The 19,776-nt window shown below is 49.0% G+C and overlaps 1 protein-coding gene across 1 annotated transcript; it reads left to right on the plus strand.

The window, feature by feature from the left end:
* Positions 1-5,494: 5,494 nt before the first annotated feature.
* On the plus strand, positions 5,495-19,176 carry LOC308317805 (uncharacterized protein; the record flags this gene model as incomplete). The annotated part of the gene is made up of 8 exons (XM_080767082.1): positions 5,495-5,540; positions 11,861-12,160; positions 12,403-12,798; positions 13,247-13,401; positions 13,537-13,562; positions 17,055-17,119; positions 18,573-18,626; positions 18,959-19,176. 8 exons carry the CDS (start codon positions 5,495-5,497, stop codon positions 19,174-19,176), a joined length of 1,260 nt encoding a protein of 419 aa, XP_080623208.1.
* Between the last annotated feature and the right edge of the window lie 600 nt (positions 19,177-19,776).

Here is a 19,776-nt window from a genome sequence, read left to right on the forward strand (position 1 = left end):
GTGGGACTTCCCTGATAGAAAATAGCACATATGGGATTAAGCGGTCCCAATCCTTCCCATCTGTCTCCGCCACTTTCTTTAACATTTGTTTCAGTGTTTTATTAAAACGTTCTACTAGGCCGTCCGTCTGTGGGTGATATACGGACGTTCGGATGGACCTCACCTTCAACCATTCGTAGAGTTGTTTTAATAGTTTAGACATGAAGCAGCTTCCCTGATCAGTCAAAATTTCCGTTGCTATGCCAACCCGGCTAAACAACATTATCAGCTCGTGCGCAACAGCCTTGGCAGTGGCTGCACGGAGCGGAATGGCTTCAGGGTAACGTGTGGCGTAGTCTAAAATCACTAGAATGTATTTGTGGCCTCGGGCAGACTTCGGCAGAGGGCCTACGATATCCATTCCCAACCGGGCGAACGGAATGTCAATTATCGGCATTGGAACAAGCGGGTTTCTGTGTGAGGGCCGGGGGGCAGTTTTTTGACACTCAGGGCAGCCCTTGCAAAAATCCTCAACAGCTCGCTTCACCCCAGGCCAATAAAAGCGCATTAATATCCTATCATAGGTCTTCTGGACACCCAGGTGTGCCCCTAACTGATGGGTATGGGCCAAATACAGTACCCGAGACACATATTCTTTGGGGACAAGTAACTGCTCGACCTTATCCCCCCCCTTATCTTTTACCACTCTGTACAACAAGCCATTTTTTACAGAGAAATAAGGGCAAGTATGGTCACTCACCCCGTGCTCTTTTCCGTCTATCATCGCCACCTGCTGTCGGGCCATCTCCAGGTTTGGATCTTTCCACTGTGCAGTTGCATATTCTCCCGTCTTCTCCGGGTGTCCCCCCTCAGGCTGTGGAAAGTCGGCGAAGGTGCCAGCCGTGGACCCTTCAGAGCCTCCCGGTTCTTCCTCCTCGCCGGGCCACCCGCTGCCTTCCTCCTCGTCTCTCACTTCTCTCTGAGGGGGGTCAGAGCCCGAGCTGTCACTCCCTGGGTCTGCGGAGCTGGCCCGGAAGGCGGGGAGCGCTGGGTACGGTCGCCGGGGTCGCCCGGCGGAGCGGCGTCGGCGGCGTGATTCTCGGGCTCTGTAGGTCGTATGGGGGTTCCAGTAGCGGTCAAAGAGGACACAATCGGCACCGATGAGGAGGGGGACCGGCAGGTTGGGGACGACACCGGCAGTCACCATCGCGTCACCACGGGGTGTCTGGACCAAGATGGTTGTGGTGGGATAGTGTCTCACATCGCCGTGCACACACGTCACGGGCACCGTCTCTGTGTGTATTTTTCCCGCCAGGGGGGTTCGAATCAGCGTCACGGCACTGCCTGAATCAATGAGGGCGCTGGTGTCCCTCCCCTCCACCTTGACCGGCACATTGGACTTGTGCAAGCCATCGGCAGGACTATACAGACAGGGACGACTGGTGTCCGAGGCCGCACTGGCCATTGTTACGTCTCTGTCCTTCTCTGGGCAGGTCCACGAAATGTGGTCGGTTTTCCCACATATATAGCAGTGGCGGGGCGGAGGGCCCTTGTGTTTCTCATGCGCCGGCTCTCTACGGCTGTTGGATGACGAGGGTCCCTCCGGTGTCCGCTTGCGGTCACGTCCAGGGCGTTCATCGCCCCGGGTCTTCACAGGTTCCTGTCGGGAGCCTTTCATCATATCGTTGCAGGCTTCCAGGTTCTCCAGGAGGACCAGGAGATCATCTACCGAGTGTGGGCTCACTTGCCCGGCGTGCCTTCTAGCTTCTGGCTGAAGGGCTCTGATGCATTTGTCGATGACGATGCGGTCCACGCACACTGGCTCCCCTGGTGTCATGAGCCAGTTGCGTGTTAGGCGTGTCAAAGCGGCGACTTGGGGGCGGGGTGGCTGTCCGTGGTGGAACGTCCAGTTGTGGAACCGCTGGGCTCGGGCTGGAAGGCTGTACCCGTGGCGGGTGAGTATGGCGGCTTTCAACTTGGCATAATCTCTTGCATCGGCACTGGAGAGGTCTTGGCACGCTTTCTGTGCCTCCCCGGTTAGGAAAGGTGCCAGGATGGAGGCCCACTCCCCCAGGGCCCACCTCTCCCGGGTGGCCGTTCTTTCAAACAGTTCGATATAGGCCTCGATATCATCCTCGGGGCCTAGTTTAGTTAATATGTTTGCTGGGGACCTGCCACTTTCGGCATCTGCACTGATTTTCCTCACAAGTTCTAGTACGGCATTTTGTAAGTCTGCTTGGCTTTGGATTAGTAGGTTTAAAGACTGTGTAGGATCCATAATTATAATCAGGATTGTGTCTCGGTGTTGGCTCAATCAAACTACCCACATTCTCCACCATATGTGAGGATTGAAGCCAACAGCGGGAAACAGAACCAGGGTTTGAGCCCAAATATGGCACCCGTTTATTTAAACAGAGGTTTTTTAAACAGGCAAAACAATATTTCATCAATCAGGCAGCTGGGCAGGGGCAAACCATAACTAAGACTGTTCCATATGAATTAACTCAAATGTCTTTCATCTCAGGCCTTTCTCATATACAGGGGGGCGGTTAGGGTCCTTCCCCGGGTCCGCCAATATATTATAAGCCTTACTTTGGGATCCCTTTTCCCAGTGGGGGGGGGGGGGTTACTGTTACAGTCTTTGGTGACACACGCTGCGATTACACGCCTTGTATCCAGCCGAGCCCAGCGGCATCCGTACATCAGAGCATCATAGTATAGCCTACGAGGTAGGAAACACACAGTCAGTCTGGTGCAATATGTCAGTACAATATTAGTGAGGAAATGTGGACTCGCTTACCGCTAGAACCGCACGCCACCATCACCGGAGAGAGCTGTCCGTGAGAGCAGCGAGACGGAGTTCTTATATTTGTTTGTGAGGCTGCGCAGGTGTTCCTCATCTAAAGGTTTCGCTCACGTAATTTGGGAAGTACCTGCCTTCGATTACGTTGCCCAGCCCTCGGCGCTTTGCTCCGCCTCGCTCGCTCTCTCTCTCTCCGGGGCGCCGCCGCTGTGGCGCACGGTCCCGCCGCGAGACGCCACAATATGGAGAGAAATATCTATCAGTCTTTCTGTTAAAATCCAACTATGTTAATTTAAGAACTCTGGGCATATAGGTCATTGTTTATTCACTGTGCACACGTGTAGCCTATTGTATGTCAGACTGTATGTCTGTCCCACAGTCACAATCCTTTAGTACTTAGGCTGTGGAAATATTCAGGACAAAACAATGGTACATTTCCAATAACCCATTCGTTACTACATGTGGAGTCAACTCCCGCCATTTATTTCTTCCCATAGTGCGTGGCGAAGTCGCTCTGGGATGAGTGCGCGCGTAGCGCGCACGAAATTCTAGTACTACTATAATAAGGAAACCGGTCAGTGAGTCAGTCACTCCTGTCTGTTCTGGATGGTTCTCCTCAGTGGCTTGAGCAATTGCTCTGCACACGGGCATTGACCATTAGCATATACACACAACCACAACGCCTGTTTTTAACATTTAAGTTGTTTATTAGCGTTTCTGTGTAAACACCATAGATTCGGATCGTAGCTGCTGGCCAGACACTGGCACACAGTGAACACCACAACACACACACACACACACACACACACACACACACACACACACACACACACACACACACACACACACGCTGCAAACTTATAAAGGGCTTTAATTTACGGCCCGAGTCCAACATATGTTTTATGAGCGGGAGGGCGCTTTGGGATATCATCCTCATAGCACTAGTATGTAACTTAACACAGCATGCCGGTCAGTTGACTTAACTCACAAACCTGTTTAACCTTCAAATAAAAATCATCTGACAATGCAAACAACGACACGTTCGTACTGCATGTATGCACGTTCTGGCGCGTGGCTATATGGAAAACTCACTCCTCCGTTCTTCACTTGACGTGTAGATTTATGAACGAACTTGACCACTGAATGTACCGCTATGGTTGACGGCTGCTGTCTTGTGTTAAAAGCATTTTAACAGTTTTAAATTGAGTGACTGGCTGTAGGCTATTTATGTAATCACGGGTAACAGGGCTTACAACGGGTCCCTAATTTGACGGGTGGGGCGTGTCTGGTTTGTATTCTGATATAATCGCTGGTGACTGCGTGGACGGTCTATGGACCGTGCAGGGCACGGGTTGTCAAAATTGGAGCCCATTCACTGGGGGTCTGCGACAACCTGCCTCACAAAAGTGATATTTATTTCATCTTAGACTGTGCCCATCAAAAGCTGATTTCCCACTGCATGGCTACTGCTTTGCCTAGCTGATAACAGATCAATAGCCTCCTGTAACAATGGCATACTTCGTTCACGCCTTCATTCTATTCAAATGATTCTCATTAATGTTCTTGATTAAAAATCTCTCTCTCTCTCTCTCTCTCTCTCTCTCTCTCTCTCTCTCTCTCTCTCTCTCTCTCTCTCTCTCCAGAGTCTGTGAGGTTGGTGAATGGGACCAGTGTGTGTTCAGGCAGAGTGGAGGTGCAGTCTAACCAGTCGTGGGTCTCAGTGTGTGAAGATGACTTTGACCAGCAGGATGCAGAGGTGGTCTGTAGGGAGCTTGACTGCGGGCCTCCTTCAGTCCTCCAGGGGGCGCTCTATGGAGAAGTGAACGCTTCGATGTGGACCACAGAGTTCCTGTGTCAAGGCAACGAGTCTGTTCTCCTGGACTGTAGAACCTCAGACTCAACTAGAAACACCACCTGCTCACCTGACAAGACTGTTGGACTCACCTGCTCAGGTAATAATAAAAATCACACCCGTGTGTAAGTGAGGGGCGCTCTTATCATCATACATCATCACATTCTGGCCAATTTGTGTCCTCACATTTGTCCTCAATGTTTGTGTTTACACACTTTTGTCCTCAATGTTTGGGTTTACACACTTTTGTCTCCAATGTTTGTGTAAACACTGAAAGCTGGACATAGCTGGAAAAAAATAGGACAAAGGTTACATGCTTTACAAACCAAAATGTTATTTGAAAAAATCACACCCATGTGAAGTGAGCATGACGTAAAATTAGACACATTGTCTATTTGCTCAGACACTATGACACGACTATGGACACAGACTCTGGACGTGGGAGGGGCTAGAATCAGTTAAAACAGAAAACAAACACAAGGATGTGGTTTCGATAGCCTGACATAACAATCTACACTCTTTGTTAGGATTATTTTGTAAGGAAAAGTAATAGTACTTTGTTTAACTATACTTACGGTATTCTCACTTGTCTCTGTACAGGGCCTGATGATGTTAGGTTGGTGGGAGGAAGCAGTAACTGTACTGGTGGACTGGAGATCAAACACCAGAGAAAATGGAGACGAGGGGTTGATCAGTCGACTGTCTGGAACCTGAAGGGAGCATCTGTAGTGTGTCGGCAGCTAGACTGTGGATCTGCTCTGTCGACACAAAGTAGTTCTACTGGTCGTAAGCCTACTAATGTATGGTCGATTAGATCTTCCTGTGATGGTGCTGAGTCTTCACTGAGGGAGTGTGGAGCAATGAGGTCTGACAGGTCCTCTGACAGTCTGGAGGTGATCTGTTCAGGTAACACAAACAATACTTCAACAATAACAGTAATCTGTACAGTCTGCCTGTCTGTCTGTCCCCATACGTCTGTCCATCCGTTGATTCATGTCTATCTGTGTTCGTCCGTGCGTGCGTGTGTGTTATGTATTTGCTGTATTACCGTGTTGTTCTTACTTATTGTAAATCGCTCTGGATTAATTTAACCCAATTAGACCTGAGGACTATTTTACAAATGAAAAACCTACGTTTCTATGTCAGTGGTTCTCAAACTATTTCATGTCAAGGACCCCCAGAATTATATGTATGTGGCTGGCATATCTGAAAATATGTTGTTCCAGGGACCCCCCAGAAGCGAACATATGAAATGAAAACGTTTGCTCTGAAATAATTTTAATCCAAAGATTTGCACACGTTTTCACGATTAAAAAAAAAGCAGATCTACAAGCTAGTGCTGTGCTTTTCAATAACTAAAGTATAACACAATGCTTAAAACACCAAAAGGGTTCCCGTCCTGAATGGGTTAAGAGCGTCTGCTAAATGCCTACATTATAAATTGTGTGTGTGTGTGTGTGTGTGTGTGTGTGTGTGTGTGTGTGTGTGTGTGTGTGTCCTCATGTTTCATCTGTTGTGAATAATGAATAAAAATGTTGAACACACTTTGTCTCTCTCTCTCCAGAGTCAGTGAGGTTGGTGAATGGGACCAGTCTGTATTCAGGCAGAGTGGAGGTGCAGTCTAACCAGTCGTGGGTCTCAGTGTGTGAAGATGACTTTGACCAGCAGGATGCAGAGGTGGTCTGTAGGGAGCTTGACTATGGGCCTCCTTCAGTCCTCCAGGGGGCGCTCTATGGAGAAGTGAACGCTTCGATGTGGACCAAAGAGTTCCAGTGTGAAGGCAACGAGTCTGTTCTCCTGGACTGTAGAACCTCAGACTCAACAAGAAACCCCACCTGCTCACCCGACAAGACTGTTGGACTCACCTGCTCAGGTAATCAGGGACGTGCAGAGGGACCAGGAGAGCCAGGGCAGTGGCCTGATTCTTTTCTTTTTTACTACCCAGATTTAGAGGAATATATCATTTTAAATGAACACTAGGATCTAGAACAAATTGTAACCAGTGCAATGATGCAGTAAAGCCAATATATACTCAAACAAAAATAATACTTAAATACATTAATGAAACGAACAACATCAAATAGAATAGAACAGATACCAGGTCACTTTCCTATATCAGCTGAATCTCATCACGATTGCAAATGCTTTCCCCACACTGAAAGTACAAAAACTATCATTTCATTGGCATGACCACGATGGGCCGCAGAGACATGCATGCGGCCCACGGCCCGCGGGTTGAGTAACGCTGGTGTACAGTATGTGTTAAAATGTAGACACACCCACCTGACCCATCTCCTCTGCCTCCTCCTCCTATGACAGCAGCGTATCATTTCAATCACTTTAATTAGCATTCTTTTCAACATGCGTGTGATTTGCTTTAAATGGTAAATGGTGCTTTTATCCAGAGTGCTTTGCATAGATTGTGCATTACATTCACCCATTCACACACACATACACACCGATGGCAGAGTTAAGGTCCCCACACACCGAGCGTGTTTTTCGGATTTTTTGCTGCGTTTCTATCGATTTTCCGAAAAACGCGGCCGGTGTGCAACCACCTTTAGTGTCTAACCTACTTAGAACCTACACTAACTCTGAGGGAACCCGGCATCGAACCGGCTACTCTACCGGCCACTCTACCCCTTATCCACTGCCCCTTTACTTACTCTGATTTAGGTTGACAGATATTTTTGGAACGTACCGGTGGTGCTTTCTGTGTCCCCTGCAGGACAGACTGTGTGTAAGACTCAGCCACAGTTTTCACAAACTTATCCGGTATCCTATATGATCCGACTACGAGTATGTGTAGCATCTTTTGTGTCGATTACTTATAATGAAAGTAATGCATTTTCTAATTTTGTTTTTACTGCTTACTTTCGTCTCTGTACAGATGTCAGGTTGGTGGAAGGAACCAGTGACTGTGCTGGAAAACTTGAGATGAAACTCCATGATGAGTGGAGACCAGTGGATGATTCTGACTGGACCCTGCAGTCATCATCTGTAGTGTGTAGACAGATAGCCTGTGGTTCTGCTGTTTCATCACTAAGGTCGCATTCTCACCTAATACTTCGGTAGACTCGAATGCGTATGGGAGGAGAAATGGGATTCTTGCATATTTAATTGGCTACGGTTTGCCTTCACACTGTCATGATCCGCAGCAATTGGAAACGCAGCAGGGGGGACCTTTATCAATGTGTTACATTCATAAACTAGCCTACACAGTGAAATGATAAATCTATGGTGATAATTATACTCATAACGTGCATTATGTGTCGTGCCGACGGTCTGGGACTGCCCCCCCCTCTCTCGCTCTCTCACTATAAGCACGCAGCCACGCACGCACTGTTCTTTTGGGCATGGAGGCACAGCGCTGAGCGCACTGATATAACAGACAGCAGCGCAAAATGTTTACAAGTTTATCGAGATGAAAGTTCCTACTCCCCACTAGTCCCCACGCAGTGACAGCACTCCATGTTTACGGCACGCACAGACAGACAGAATATTCTGTAGGCTATAATACTATTACACTGCACTGCAGTGTTTGTGTTTTCTTAAGCAATTGATTAATGTACTCGTCCTCATTTCGATCAGGGCTTCAGTCTCCACTCTCCTCATTCGACCACGTCTATCCACGGTAACGGGACATCTTTGCGTGCGTAAAATATGCCTTCTCCGTCTCCAACTGTGTTCAGCTCCTCACCCGCCTGACGTATGTTTGCTTCATTTCCTGTATTTGCTGCGGATTGCATTCACACCTGCACCGAATCGTAGTCAAGCGCGATTGGAAGCGAAGCGAAACCCCCGTTTTTGCTCGGAGTAAAATGCGGTTCTTTGTTGCGCATTAGGATTCGAAAGAGCCTTCACACCTGCCAAACGAAGCGCACTTTCTGAAAATGCGCAGCAGGATTCGTTTTAATCGCAGCAAAGCTCTCTGGTGAGAATGCGACCTAAGACTGGTTGGTTCTACAAATCAACCTGTATGGTGGATAACATCTCCCTGTGTTGGCTCTGAGTCTTCACTGAAGGACTGTGGAACAAATGCGTCTTATACTTCAGCCCACAGACTGGAGGTGATCTGTTCAGGTAACACCTGTTCAGGTGTCTGTCTGTCTGTCTGTCTGTCTGTCTGTCTGTCTGTCTGTCTGTCTGTCAGTCACACAGAACACACACCTCCCTTGCCACTGGGCTACACGTTCTTTACTTGTATTAACCTAAAGTACGAAATAAAGTACCACCAACAAAATGCTCACATATTAATAGGTTACCGAGTCCTGACTGTCCATTACAGAGACATGAATACACAAAAGTTAGTTATTACATTTAGACAACTCCTTATTTGTGCGTGGTGATGTTGGAAAATGGATTCTTGAATTATCTCAACTAAGATCCCCACTCTTAAAAAAATTGCATTTCACAGATGAGCGGAGCAGTCCTGGAAAAGTGTAATGTTATATGATTAAAATGATCTCTCTCTCTCTCTCTCCAGAGTCTGTGAGGTTGGTGAATGGGACCAGTGTGTGTTCAGGCAGAGTGGAGGTGCAGTCTAACCAGTCGTGGGTCTCAGTGTGTGAAGATGACTTTGACCAGCAGGATGCAGAGGTGGTCTGTAGGGATCTTGGCTGCGGGGCTCCTTCAGTCCTCCAGGGGGCGCTCTATGGAGAGGTGAACGCTTCGATGTGGACCAAAGAGTTCCAGTGTGAAGGCAACGAATCTGCTCTCCTGGACTGTAGAACCTCAGACTCAACTAGAAACACCACCTGCTCACCTGACAAGACTGTTGGACTCGCCTGCTCAGGTAATAATAATCATAACTAGAAAAGAACATTTCACATAATGTGACTGGTTTGTGGTCACCTGCAGCCTGGCATCATTCACTTCCCGGACTTCCCTGTGCAGTGAGTGGAATGTACTCTAGCTGCAGACACTGTCATGTCTGTGATTACTTTGATTCTGATGGGATGAGAAATCACATCCAATATAAGCACATGGTTGTGAATCACCAAGGTGGAAAAACTGGAGCTATTTAGGCTATTACCTTTAGTTTCCTGCTGCCACCGTAGTCCAATTGAATTGTGGAATTGGTCGAATTGAAGAAGTAATCCAGCACCGCACCACAAAGCACAAGGCACCACAAATATGTTATGCTTAGGGCACCCAAATGGCCAGCAGCGGCCCTGATTACCTCTATAGTAATGTTATCAAGGGAGACTTGTCCAATATTTCACATGTCATCCTGATTGGATAAGATTGACCTCTACTATATTGTCCTGTGCTCAGAGGAGCACATATTTCTAGTTTAAAACATGAAAATGACATTGCTAGCCTGAGATAAAACAGTAAAATACCAACTATACTTGTAATTCGCATTCCTTTTTAACAATGAAAGTAATAGTAGTTTATTTTCTTTTTTGCCACTGTACAGAGCCTGGTGACGTCATGTTGGAGGGAGGAACCAGTAACTGTTCTGGTATCCTGAAGGTGAAACACCAGGAAGAGTGGAGACCAGCGGGTTCTATTTATGACTGGAACCTGAAGTCATCATCTGTAGTGTGTAGACAACTGAACTGTGGCTCTGCTGTTTCGACACAAAGGAGGTCTGATGCAACCGTTGAACCTGTGTGGAAGATTCCATGTGTTGGATCTCAATCTTCACTGAGGGAGTGTGGAGCAAAGGAGTCTCATAATTCCACTGAGAGACTGGAGGTGTTCTGTTCGGGTAAAACACATAAACAGTGACCTCCACTTCACCTCCACAACTCTGCGTGTGTGCGTGCATGCACATGCGTGTTTAATAAGATACATGTACATTGACACCCCCCTTCTCTCCCTCCTCCCCCCCCCCCCCCTCTCTCTCTCTCTCTCCAGAATCTGTGAGGTTGGTGAACGGGACCAGTGTGTGTTCAGGCAGAGTGGAGGTGAAATCTAACCAGTCGTGGGTCTCAGTGTGTGAAGATGACTTTGACCAGCAGGATGCAGAGGTGGTCTGTAGGGATCTTGGCTGCGGGGCTCCTTCAGTCCTCCAGGGGGCGCTCTATGGAGGCCTGAATGCTTCGATGTGGACCAAAGAGTTCCAGTGTGAAGGCAACGAGTCTGTTCTCCTGGACTGTAGAACCTCAGACTCAACTAGAAACACCACCTGCTCACCTGACAAGACTGTTGGACTCACCTGCTCAGGTATAATCTAATCATTTTAGTAATGTCCTCAAAATATGAGGAGGGAAAATTACCATCTATGCCGCCAAAATTTGAGGACGGAATTGCAGCAAAATTAACCATGTATGGCGCCGACATTGGCGATGTGGTTGGCCGTTGTGATTGGCTGGAAGCTGTGCCGTTATTCCCATTATGCGCTGTGATTGGCTGAGCATGGCGTAACGGGTGTGATATTCCGTGCTCAAACTTTGAGTTTTGAGTTTGACGTTTGGTCATTTCCGTTACAAGAAGTCACCCGTTTGCCGTCTTGGGAGTGACAGCTCACCATGTGTTAGTGTTAGACAGTGTTAGGAAAGTATGCTTTTCTGTATTTGGTTTTATGGGTCCCTCTTGAAAATGAGATGCTGTATCTCAAGAGGCTGTCCCTTCAATAAAAATCTGAAATCTGAAATCTGAATAGATCCCCACCATATGTTAACAGAACGGGTGCATGCTTTTGGTTAGACATACCATTGTTCTGATATCTCAAACCCTCACCCTCACCCTAACCTCCCACAGGGCAGCACACCTAGTAAGTAGCCTTGCCGAGCCATGAGGCCCATAGGGCAGGAGCTTAACTCCTGTTTCTGTAGCGTGAGGCAGCTTGATGTACACCCCCTGGACATGACGCTAGTATGTCGCAGGGACTTACCCCCTAATCCAACCCTTGATGCTGAGTGTCAAGCAGGGAGGCATTGGGTCCCATTTTTACAGTCTTTGGTATGACCCGGCCGGGGATTGAACCCCGACCTCCCAGTTTCAGGGCGGACACTCTAACCACAAGGCCACTGAGCTGGTGCAGCACACCTAAACCTAACCTTAACCCTCTCCCAACCCTTAACGCCCCCCTCACCAACTTTAATCCGGTCGTCTTAACGCACCCCTCACCAACCTTAACCAATGCTATGTCTAACCAAAGTATGCGTCCCAACAGAACACCACCATCCATTAACATGGAGTGGGAGAACTGAACACTTTCGGCTCACAAGGCATGTCTGCTCTAAATGGTTTGTAACGGTCTTGTCTCTGTACAGAGCCTGATGACGTCAGGCTGGTGGGAGGAAGCAGTAACTGTAGTGGTGTACTGGAGATGCAACACCAGGGAGACTGGAGAGCCGTGGATGGTCAGTCCGACTGGAACCTGAAGTCATCCTCTGTCGTGTGTAGGCAGATGGACTGTGGCTCTGACGTTTCAACACAAAGGAGTCCTGCTTCAACGGTTCAACCTGTGTGGTGGATCACAGCTGACTGTGTTGGAACCGAGGCTTCACTGAGGGAGTGTGGAATGACACTGTCTGAGAATTCCACTGTCACATTGGAGGTGATCTGTTCAGGTAACACAAACAGTGACGTCCGTCTACTTGCCTACTCACTTAACCTATACCTATCTACAGCATAGAAACAGGATGTTTCTTTTTCTGAATGAATTTAAAATAACTTTTTTGCATCGTCTAATTTCAGCAAAAGCCATACAAGATGTTGGATCTCTAATCTTGGTTCCATCTCATTGGCTACTCTATACTGTAAATGTAAATATCTGCTGTACTATAATTCAATCACTCGTGTCTTAATACAGATCTTCTGTTTAAGCCAAACATCAGCGTCTTCCCCACTCTAAACGGGGTTTCTGAGGGCCAGCAGCAGGGGCAGCAGGTGTCTCTAAACGGGGTTTCTGAGGGCCAGCAGCAGGGGCAGCAGGTGTTGGAAGGTTCCAACTTCAGCATCAGCTGCTCCATCCTGCCACAGTACCCAGACGGCTCCTTCCACCTCACCTTCACTGGAGCCAACAGCACACACAACCACACCCAGCCAGCTGTCAATCACTCTGCCAACTTCCTGTTCTTCGAAGCAGGCCCCGGCCACCAAGGGAATTACAGCTGTGCTTATCACGTCGACGTTGTTATAAATCACACCAACGTGTTTTCTCACAATGTCTCCTCTGAGAGCGACATCCTCTCTCTCAGCGTCACAGGTAACCTGAATGAAATTACCTTTAAACCATTCTGGGCGGGAACCCCTTTTGGTGTTTTAAGCGTTAATGTTATACTTTAGCTGTTGAAAAATAGCAGACCTATAAGCTTGTAGCGCGTCACCGAGTGCCACGCTACGAGCTTGCAGGTCTGCTATTTTTGATGAATCTTGAAAATGTGGCTCAATTCTTTGAATATATATTCTTTCAGAGTGAATGTTTTTAACTCAAATCTTTGTTTCTGGTGGCAGGGGGAGGGGGGTCCTTGACATGAAAAAGGCTGAGCACCACTGACATAGAAACACAGGTTTTTCAGAAAACTGATTTAGAATCGGCCTCAGGTCTAAATGGGTTAAACTCACAATATGAATCTCCGTCAGGCATGATTCAATCAAACATGAAGGTTTATCAAATGTTCTTACATGATTTGATGATGTTTTATTTTTCACAGTCCCTCCTACAGTCCCTCCTACAGTCCCTCCTACAGTCCCTCTGACACCTGAGGACGACAGCAGCAGAGTTACAGTCACTGTGGTGGTGGTGCTGCTGTTGGTGCTGCTGTTGGTGCTGCTGGTACCCATCCATGCCCTCTATTGTCTCTGGCAGGTAATACATCTTTACACAACACAAGACTGGAATGTGTATAAATGACAGTTAAACCAGAGTTAGGAGAGAGATAGGAGGGTTTTCAGCCAGATGTGATTCAGTGACTTAACGTTGGGTGTTTCTGTGTTTCTCCAGGCCAGCAGAAGACATAATGCAGGAGTGTGGGACACTGCGACGGTTCATTATAATGTCGGAAATGAGAACATTGATATCGGAGGGTTACACTCTCTGTAACCCAGGTTCTCTGAGTGGAGAGACTGGCTCTCCACTACATATTTTCAATATGTACGGGAACTGACCCCACAGGGCAGTGTTCATGGATATCTCTTTAAGACACATCTTCTATGGTGGCACCGCCCAGATGCCAATCAGCGGGCTATTTAAGCCCCATCTGTGCAGTGCCACTTCGATTAATTCTTGATTGACACGCATTTCGGAGCGGCTCTTTTGTGGAGAGCCAGTCTCTCCACTCAGAGAACCTGGGTTACAGAGAGTGTAACCCTCCGTTCTCTATCGTGTTCGAGACTGGCTCTCCACTACATATTTTCAATATGTACGGGAACTCTCTAAGACACACCGCGAGGAAATAAGCAGACCAGCTGCCCCTGCGGCAGCCCGAGGCAGTTTAACCTGAATTCCGTCCGAGCCTATAAGTGGTGAGCGCCATGAGTCACAGGCGCTTGCCAAAACGCTCCAAAACTTCAGTATTCATACCAAGTAAGTAATACTCGTGGCCTAGGCGCAAGACGCCGCCTAGGCTCAGCTGGCCCAGCATGATGCTAGGCCAGTGACCACCGGGGTGAAGGGCTGCTCAAGCCAGCCCGTCAGATGCCCGGCCGACCTGACCGGTCAAGGTGCTGGTGACCCTACCGCTGAGTAGCACGCAGGAGCGACTCCCACAGGGGGAGCGGATGCCACCACGTTCCATCGGTAGGACAAGGTGAATGTAGACAGAGTCGCCCATGTCACTGCTGTGTAGATCTCTGTCAGAGATACACCATTCTACAGCAACCAGGGGGCTGTTGTCCCATGGGCAGAGTGTGCCCGCCTTCCAGGCGACCCTGGCACTCCTGCCTGCTTGTCCCTGTTGGATCACCCCTGTGATCCGGTGGGACAGTCCACCCTTCGACCATGGTCTACCCGAGCACTCTCTGATCAGGCCGTATGGTATAGAGTGCAGGGATTGGTGCCAGCACCACCTAACCATTGCCATGTAGGAAGCGGCAGCCTCCTTCATGCACTGATAGGGACATTCTTGTGGCTGACACTGCTAACAACAAAAATGCTGTCCTGCGCGAAGCCACCCAAGTGTCCATTCTTTCTTCCGCGATGATCAACCAGGAGGTTCACCGACGAGGTCGGTTTCGCTCGGGGTCTCACAGCGCTTCTGCAGCCAGGGAACCAAGGCTCCACCAACGTGGTTGGCTTCATGCTTGGACCCTTTGGCCACATCGAACGCCGACCCAAGGTTTCCCCCAACGAGCAGGTTTCACCAAGGGTTGGACGCACGGACCGAACGCCGCCTCCAAGGTTTCCCCCAACGAGCAGGTTTCACCAAGGAGCGGTCGCACGGACAAACTGAGGCTTCCTCCGCAAGACAGATTCGGCACTCAGCTTGTTCGCTTAATTGGCTCATGCCGCAAGGCAGACAGTACCACCTCCCGTGGGGGGGCTGCCGACCTAATGTGCGAGCACCCGGTACACCGTGGTCTCCCTCAGCCCTAAGGGGCGGAGGCACCAGCTGGCTCACTGCCAAGAGATGCCAGCCAGCAAACTAGTGCTGTGGGATCCAACAAACGGGCACCGGTCACGAGGACGTCCCACGCCAACATCCGTGGATGTACTCAAGAACGACGCAGGAGCGCAAAGTACCAACAAACTGGCCAGATGGAGATCCGGGATCACCGGAAACGACAATGGAGGGCTCGTCTGAGGACGACCTCGAGAGAGCTACAACCCATGACATGGTGGAACCTACTCAGGGGTCCACCTGAATTGACCGCCACTGTCTCGAGAGACAGCATGTGGGGGCTGGGTATCCTGAACTGTCAGGACTGAGGAGTGGGCTCGGTGTGCTGAGCACCTCTAGCCATACCCCGCCGGTTGGCCCTGGAATTGTTTGTTTACGCTCTCTGCCGTGTGGTCTGGCCGGACCGCGGCGGCAACGATCAGCGACCGTAGATGGCCTCAGAGTACGCCGACTAGGTCAGCCCCTCTGGGTTCTACCCCGCTACCCGCCGCAACGGTTTACAGCCGCGATGATCAACCAGGAGGTTCACCGACGAGGTCGGTTTCGCTCGGGGTCTCACAGCGCTTCTGCAGCCAGGGAACCCCGGCTCCACCAACGAGGTCGGCTTCGCACTTGGGACCCTTTGGCCGCACCGAGCGCCGTCTCAAGGTTTCCCCCGACGAGCAGGTTTCACCAGGGAGCGGACGCACGGACCGAACGCCGTCTCAAGGTTTCCCCCGACGAGCAGGTTTCACCAGGGAGCGGACGCACGGACAAGACTGAGGCTTCCTCCGCGAGGCAGATTCGGCACTCAGTCTTGTTGCTGTTGTTGTTGGCTAGCTGCGCCTAGATAGCCATGACTTCGTGACTTCTCTGGATGAGAAGAGCTTTCTCTGTGGTTTCAGACCGGTAACCGGATTCTACCCCGCAGAGTCACACCTAGGTGCATAAACGGCTCGCCGTGACACACTGTACACTGTATCGTGTGCTCTGCCCGACAGCCACAGCACGTTCTGCTGTGTCACTGAGCCCGGCTCCACCGTGAAACTACACCACGGACGCATGAGCTGACCTCGTCAGCAATACGCCCTATAGTGTGATAATGGCTGAGATTCAGGCATACTTCCTGGCAGACCCAGCATGTCATGTCTATGTTACCAAACGTCGGACAGACACAGCATGTCCTGTCTGTGACAGAACTACACCACTGTCGCGTGAGCTGCCACCCCGCCCGAATACGACAGTATAGTGCGCTATGATGACTGCCCAACATAAAGGGAAACCTTCGACTGACCCAGCACGTTCTGTTTGTGTCACTGAACCCAGATCCACAATACCGAACTACATCACCGGGGTGTAAGCTGGCGCAACACCCACAATACATGTATTCATGTACTCTTTGTATGTCTGTTTCATATGGACCCCAGGGAGATTAGCTGTCGCTTTGGCATCAGCTAATGGGGATCCATTCAGTCAACCATACCCTGTATAGTGTGCTCTAATGGCCGTCTGACCCCAAGGAATTGTGTTAGTCTCACCTACAAACGAGACAACAGCTAACCCGAGAGGGCGAGTCAACGCTCGCTCCCTAAACTGCACACTGTAGTGCATTAATAGGCTGCTGACACTCGTAAGTAGTCTCGCCGAAAACTTTCACTAAATCCTTCTTTACAGACCTGTCCATACCAGGCAGGGCAGGAAAGAGGTGGAGCTATAGCCTGAGCTTAGCTCGCCCAGCTCTGCCAACCTGGGACAAGGTTCAAGGTAGTCTTTGTTTGTCTCCCTTGTGAAATAAATGTCTTGGAGACAGAGTCACAGCTGTATACAAATAGCATCCACGTTCACATAAAAATTACATTTTTATGGGACATTTTAGTCTGTCAGTGGAAACGACTCTAAAAACAGGCCCCCATGGCCCCTCCAGCTTCAGCTGGAAGGATGAGACCATTCGTACCGGGGGCGGGGTCCTCATACCAGGGCCCCCGCAGGGCACACACTGGTCATGGCCATCCTCTGTGGGCGTGTGAGCTCCACATGCAGCCTGGGAAACCCCTGCTATTTCCATCTCCTCTTGTCTCTATATAGATATATTCATATGTATACCTATATATTATTTATTATATGTGTACCTATATATACATATATGTATCCATCTTGTATTGTACGCCATATTTTAACTGTTCGGAATGTGCTCCACAGGGAGTGGGCCCATAGTAATTGCTTGAACGTGAGGGGTCATAATCTACCCTTTGCAACTCACAATGCTGCATAAACGAATCAAGGCAACATGGTACCCTAAGACATCCCCATGACGCGGATTCTCAGTGTGCTCTCTCTTTGTTAGGACGGAGTCCCCAAATCAATGTCCACAGTTTGTTTTGTGTCACCAGCAGAGTTATGGACCTCTGGAAGAGGTTGTACATAAACTGCTCGGCCGCTCTAGCACAAAACAATCTGACATTAAGCACACTGGAGGCTTCCAAACTTTTGTATATCATACCAGTAGGCCTACAAGTCCACATGCATAGTGTGTTGTTGTAGCCATTATCATACTTATAATAATAACAATAATAATGAATTGCATTTTTATAGCGCTTTTCCAAGTGCTCAAAGCGCTTTACAATGGTACATATATATATGCCTGTACTGTATTGTACAGACTGTACAATACATTGGTAGTGTATCCGCTTGCGTGATACACATACCTGTATGCTTGTATTGATACACACAGGTATATATATATATAAGCATATAAGTATATATTAACCAGAACCAATTGTGACAGAGTAAGCGATTCAATTGCAGCGCCTAACACGGTGGGTCATCTGGAGTTTTTTTCTCCTGATCTTTGAGCCACACCGCCCTCTTGTGAACCGTGAGGCACAGTGCAGTCTGGGCAGCCGTCCCTGACGAGCATACCTCCTACACTATGACGCTCACGTCACCTGTCAATGAGGAAGTTGGAACACGCTGGAATTGTTTGTTTACACTCTCTGCCGTGTGGTCTGGCCGGACCGGACCGCGGCGGCAACGATCAGCGAACGTAGATGGCCTCAGTGTACGCCGACTAGTTCAGCTCCTCTGGGTTCTACCCCGCTACCCGCCGCCACGGTGTACAGCCGCGATGATCAACCAGGAGGTTCACCGACGAGGTCGGTTTCGCTCGGGGTCTCACAGCGCTTCTGCAGCCAGGGAACCAAGGCTCCACCAACGTGGTTGGCTTCATGCTTGGACCCTTTGGCCACATCGAACGCCGACCCAAGGTTTCCCCCAACGAGCAGGTTTCACCAAGGGTTGGACGCACGGACCGAACGCCGCCTCCAAGGTTTCCCCCAACGAGCAGGTTTCACCAAGGAGCGGTCGCACGGACAAACTGAGGCTTCCTCCGCAAGACAGATTCGGCACTCAGCTTGTTGCTGTTGTTGTCGTTGTTGTTGTGTAGCTACGCGGCGCCCAGAGAGGAGTCGTCAGGACGACCGGCTCTCTTCTTACCTAGGTAAGTGGACTGTGTGCCACGCAGCTTCATGTTCTAAATATATATATTTATATATATATATGTTGTTTAATAGTGTCAAAACTGCTGAGATACACGAAACGTCTGCTCTCGTGGAAATCAAAAAATCGAAGTGGCACTGCACAGATGGGGCTTAAATAGCCCGCTGATTGGCATCTGGGCGGTGCCACCATAGAAGATGTGTCTTAAAGAGATATCCATGAACACTGCCCTGTGGGGTCAGTTCCCGTACATATTGAAAATATGTAGTGGAGAGCCAGTCTCGAACACGATAGAGAACGAGTATTATAATGTTGTTGGTTCTGATTCTGAAGCTGGCATCGAGTATGAAGTGATAGATGAACAAGTAGTTGTTGAATCTGGCCCCATTGAAGAGGCAGACGACTCAGACTATGAAGAGATAGATCAACAAGTAGTTGTTGAAGCTGCTGGACCCAGTGAGGAGACAGAATACCACCAGTATGAAGAGATAGATCAACAAGGAGTTGTTGAAGCTAGACCCAGTGCTGAGACAGGAGTCCAGGGCCCATAGACACTTGAGACGCTCGGGTGGCACAGTAAAGTAGCTGTGCCCACCATTGCGGAGTCTAGGGGGGTTCGAATCCACCTCATCTGGCTTTGTCGAGCATCTACACAAACACATTTGGCCCATGTTCGGGGTAGAGAAGCCGGGCGGGGAGGGTGATATATACTGTATATAGTCACTGCACATAATCCTAAGTAGTAGTAAGATGAAGGCTCTACATCCCGGTATGATCTCCAGGTGAGGTGACAATGTACAGAAATGTGTGTGGGGGGGGGGGGAAAGGGGGAAAAATAAAAGAAAAAAGGATTGACAGGAACAGACAGACAGCAGAACAAGTACTGTACTTGACCTGATGTTTGTGGTTGTAAATAGAAATTGGGGATAAAAGGGGGCAAGAAAATAAAGAAAAAAATGATTGACAGGAACAGACAGACAGAAGAACAAGTACTGTACTTTACCTGGTGTTTGTGGTTGTAAATATAAATAATTCCTCCCAGTCCACACAGACCAAAGCTAAGCGAGGACAGACAGAAGATGTGATTTTGAAACGGAAGCCTTGTTGCGTTTTTATTTAGCTTGTTATGGGGGCATGGTTAAATCAATTTA

Source organism: Protomyctophum bolini (assembly GCF_963924005.1).
Source record: "Protomyctophum bolini genome assembly, chromosome: 6".
NCBI lineage: Eukaryota > Metazoa > Chordata > Actinopteri > Myctophiformes > Myctophidae > Protomyctophum > Protomyctophum bolini.